The 4,763-nt window shown below is 43.7% G+C and overlaps 1 protein-coding gene across 1 annotated transcript in view; it reads right to left on the bottom strand.

Annotated features, from left to right (window-relative positions):
* Positions 1 to 3,893, bottom strand: part of SLC9A3 (solute carrier family 9 member A3) — a 51,218-nt gene extending 47,325 nt beyond the window's left edge. Inside the window, exon 1 of the mRNA XM_057379050.1 lies at positions 3,704 to 3,893. Coding sequence (XP_057235033.1) covers positions 3,704 to 3,893 — 190 coding nt within the window. The remainder of the gene's footprint in view (positions 1 to 3,703) is intronic.
* Between the last annotated feature and the right edge of the window lie 870 nt (positions 3,894 to 4,763).

Raw genomic sequence — 4,763 nt, 5'->3', positions numbered from 1 at the left:
TCTTTTAATACAATGTTCAGTGTTTCAAAAATTTCTTTCCTTACCCATTTTTAGCTTTTGAGCTCATCATTCCTTTCCTTCTTCCACTTGTTTCCAAAGTTTTCTGATTTTCCACCTACTTCTGCCTCTTTCTGTAGCAGACTTTCCTGCCAAAATACTGTTTGCATCTTCTATGTGCCTGTTTATTCAAAGGTTATTTTCAAGATGTGATCCATGACAGGCATATAAAGAAGAAGGAGAGCATGTGGCGAAGTGGACTTGGAAACCACATGAGAGTCTGGTCAGTGTGCAAGTGTCTTTCCTCTCAAAGCAGGGCTATACTGTGCGAGCATGTTGGTTAAAAATGGTGCATCCTTTACCTGCAGAGCTGCAGTAGGAAATGCCCATCTGTGCTGTCTGTGGCTATAAATGCACACATGCACACATTTGGGGGCCATTCCTTCTCAGAGGTACTGCTTATGYCATCTGGAGGACTAAGACATCAGAAGAGGACACTTGAAATCCACTAGGAGGGTTCTCAGCTGTACCTCATGTACCTTCTTCATGTAGATAAGATGCTTTTCTGGCTTAGATTAATGTATGTGAGTAATTTATTGACCCTATCCCATAAGGATAMTCTTCTGTAGTGATAAGAGAGCCTATCAAAAGAGGAAATAAAGATCAYTAGCCAAAGTAGAACATTGTGAACCTTGAGAATATGCCACTTGAAGTGGAAGAATGAAGAGTCAGGATTCTTGAAATGAAGAGGGTCAAATCAACTCAATCATGATGTGTAAAACAGTACACCAAGATGCATCAGAACTTTCGTAGAAGGCTCAGATTTTTTATTTTCTATAATGCATGAAAGCCAACTGTAAGAAGATTGTGCTTCCACAGTTTCATTCAWCGAAAACTTGAAAAACTAGACTACACTAAAAATAAAACAGCAGTTTCCTTCTCCAAAAGCCCAAAACACTAGGCATTTCTTCATGTTTTCAAGATACTTATGATATTTAACATACAATAGCAAGATATTTATGTTTTCAAGATACTTATGATATTTAACATACACAACATGAACATCAAGCCCCAGAAAATCTGCAAATCTCCTAATACAAAAATGCTTCCTCCAGTCATATAACATCATAAACGGAAACTTTTTTCCGTTTCAAAAATAAACCAAACTTCCTCACAAATGAAACAAAACAAATCTAAAAAGAAACCCCAAAAATAACAAAAAAAACCCCCACAAAATTATCAAGACTATCATAATTCAAGAGAAAGCAAAATATTCTCATACACATTTATTCCCAGCTACCAACTGCAATTCCTAGAACACTCTCTGCTGACCCAATTGTCTATCATCCATCAGTAAAACAACTCTCCCGGTCCCTGTAGCCATGGAGAAGTGAGCTTGCATGTGTAAGAACAGCTCCTCCCCTTTTGAAAAACCCACAGCAAAACTAGCATTTTGACTCCACTATATTTGCCCTCCTACAGGTAGCAAAGAAGCCCAAGGACAGGTGTTCTATATTTTCTTTCTTGGTTCTYTTCTGTCTGCCTTTTGAATGTGTAAACCTTGTCTGATCTAGCATAGGATCATTGCAATTCAAAATCTGATAGATTTCTGACCTACTTTCCAGAACCCTTGACACACCAAGGCAGATAGAAGGCTGAAAAGCTATTTTTTTTCAGCTCCCTTTCTCACATGAACACCTTCATGACTCCTTCATTAAGAAGCTGTTGAACAGTGAGTGTGCATTCTTGCTTTTTTGTGTGTTATTTGTGATTGGTGGGGAAAGCAGAGGCATTCATAGGCTCTCAGGAACACACAGCAGTTGTCCATTGCTTCTTCAGAGTAGGATAGGATCAAAGTATAAATGCGAAGAGGGAAAAYAACAAAGCTTGAGAGCTTTGGGGAAGAAGAGTGATGGAGCTGATGATTGGTRCAATCTACTAGTAAGTGACATGCTCTGTGCAGCTGTGAAAGAAGTACAAAGAATTTAAAAACAGAATCAGCATCTCTCAGCTCCTGACAATGAGTGCTTTATCAAGAATTTATATCAAGGACTTCATGGTAAAATGGCTCATTTTAATCTCAACTAATCTCAATCCAGGCCATTGCAATTCCAATAGAGTACAATCTAACTGTCCTCTTAGCTTCACTGGGTTTTGGACACAAACTGATATCGTTGTGCCACACTAATATCACACTGTACAACGGTGCCACATGTACAGAACAGCAAAACCTAAATAGCACAAGGCCTTAATAACTGCACTGATTTAGAAGAGTATCTCAAAAAGGCTCAAATGAGTAGCCTCTTTATTACTTTATTCAGCACAATTTTATACTMGGTGTTGTCAGTTTTTTCCTGTATGTGGTTTGTCCACCTTTCTAATTGCTATAACTCATCAATAAAGTCAATTGAAACACAATTGTCTTTTATGTAATCTAGGTGATGCAGCAATTACCTGAAAACAAACTATTTGCATGCTGTAGTCCAACAGGTTCAGATAAAGGTATTTAGCTATATGTCTACAGTTTATCAAGTAAAACCCAAGATGCAAATATTGCTGGAAAATTATGTACAACATTACCCCTACTTATAACATACAACTCATTTTTAAAATGCTTTATTTGGGTTCGGAGACAGCATTTTCCATCCACATCTGACTATGCTTATCTTATGTGCTAGACAGAATATAACTAAATATACCTTTTACATCTTTCATTCTCTGTGGCATGAAAAATCCATGGGATGTGATTCCAGTCTACCAAATTAGTATTAACAGCACAAGTTCAGAAAACTATTTAGTAGGATTTTCAGCTGATCTTCTGAGATGAGATCGATAATCGAAAAGATTTATTGAAAATGGAAATGACATTTACGGTGTCAACCAAACTASAACTCTGTTTTTAGATCCAAAGGCAAAAAGTGTGAAAGTAAGAGCCATCAATCAAGTAAAATACATTCTAATTAAACAGTGACTTTTCTAGTTCAGCAAGCTGCATTATTGATGTAAAACTGCTTTTAGAAAAGTCACAAAGCTCAGAATACAGGAGTTGAGCATTCATATAAATTCATTTAAACTACACTGAGGTTAAGCTAAGTCCTTGCTTTTCACTTGTTTCAATTACTTGAAGAAAATTCAGTGTGCTCTAAAGCTTGTATTTTTTTCAGCTACATCAGATGGTCTGATAATACATGTTACCTTTCCCTGTAAACTATGCTGTTTCACTAATTCAGCAGTGCACTTCAAAGCAGAGAACGCTAAGTTCATGTGTGTAGTTCGCAGTGTTTATTTTTGATGTTACCAGCTGATATAGCTAACAATCATAATCAGAAGAGCATATCATAAAGTGAAATAGGTGTTGTGTAAGCAATAAGGTCCGATTCCTGTTTCACTTTTGCAAAAAAAGTTCTTCCCGGGAGCAACAGGAATGCAAGGTCTCAAGGAATCGCATGGGTTTACAAGGAGTCAGATGCAGAAGCCACAGTCGTAGGCGGTGAAAATGAACTAGGTAACCCCTCGAGGCTGGTGAAAATCACACTGCTAAGCACCGTGTAGGGCAGTATTATGAAATCAGGACAGAGTACAGTAAACCCCCTCAAAACGGGTCAGTGGACTTATGATAAGCTTTCTTCATTTACGTTGGGTRGGAGAAGGGCAAGGGGGAAGGGAAAGGGAGAGGACATGTATTAATATGTAACTCCAGACTCACCGATTTTGGCCAAGCTGGCCACAAGTATCCAGAGTGCAATGATATACGGTTCCTTGACGTGATCCCATTTGAAAGAGACGATGGCAAAGGTTTGGTTGCTATTTTTATGGCTTTCCGASGTTCTCTGTCCCAGCGCCGCTGGGAGAGCCATCAGCCCCAGGAGGAGCGCTACTCCAGATACCTGCCTCATCTTCAAGCCACACAAGAAAATCCTGCTTCCCCTTCCCGGAGAGATCCCGCCTCTTCGGAGGTCCTTGGGGGCGAGGTCCTTGTCCCTTGGCAGAGACGGCTGAGGACGGCGGGACAGCGGCGCGCGCGGCCGGCGGCGTGAGGGTCCCGTCCCTTCCCGTCCCGTCCCGTCCCGTCCCGCACCGGCTGTCCCGGGTGTCGCCTTGCGCGGGGCGGCGAAGGGCGGGTCAGGGGCTCCGTGCACAAGCAGATGCTTCGAGCCGGGGTCCCGCTGCTCGCCCGCACCTGCCTTTATCAGGCTGTTCCCGATCGGGCGGAGGCGGAGCCTCCCGCCGCTCCCGCACAGGCTGCCGTGCGGGGACGGCGATGCCCTGACTGACAGAGCGCCCGGGGGTCGGCGGGCAGCTCCGCTCGGCTCCGCTGGGCTGCCCGCGGGCTCTGGGCTGTGTCCGCAGCGGCCCTGGGCAGCTGGGCAGCGGTCCGGATCTGCTGGCGCTCGGAGCCGGGGCTGCTGCGCTCCCGCGGGCATATCCTAGGGGAGCCCGGGGTCCGCGCCCGCACCGCAGCCGGGTGCCCAGAACATCCACAGGTTTCCGTTCGGGGGCTTTGGATGTTTTTGCACCARCCTCCCTCCCTCAGCCCCACTCTTCGGGAAGATAGTCACAGGAGAAACGCGCTTTTTTACGCTTCTCAGCCTCTTCTGAGCGCAATCACGCTCACCGAGGGCATAGCAGCAGGTTTCTCAGACCAGCTTTTCCTTCTGTCCACCAGAGAGCACCGCTTYCCACAGCGCTCAGGGAAAGGACAGCAGCAGGCAAGATTCGGCTTTCCAGTTAGCCTGCTTGTTACGAAGTGCTACACTAAAAACACT

This window comes from Malurus melanocephalus, unplaced genomic scaffold (assembly GCF_030028575.1).
Source record: "Malurus melanocephalus ecotype Western Australia unplaced genomic scaffold, MMel_1.1 scaffold_383, whole genome shotgun sequence".
Taxonomy (NCBI): domain Eukaryota; kingdom Metazoa; phylum Chordata; class Aves; order Passeriformes; family Maluridae; genus Malurus; species Malurus melanocephalus.
This window is presented reverse-complemented; position numbering and strand designations above follow the sequence as displayed.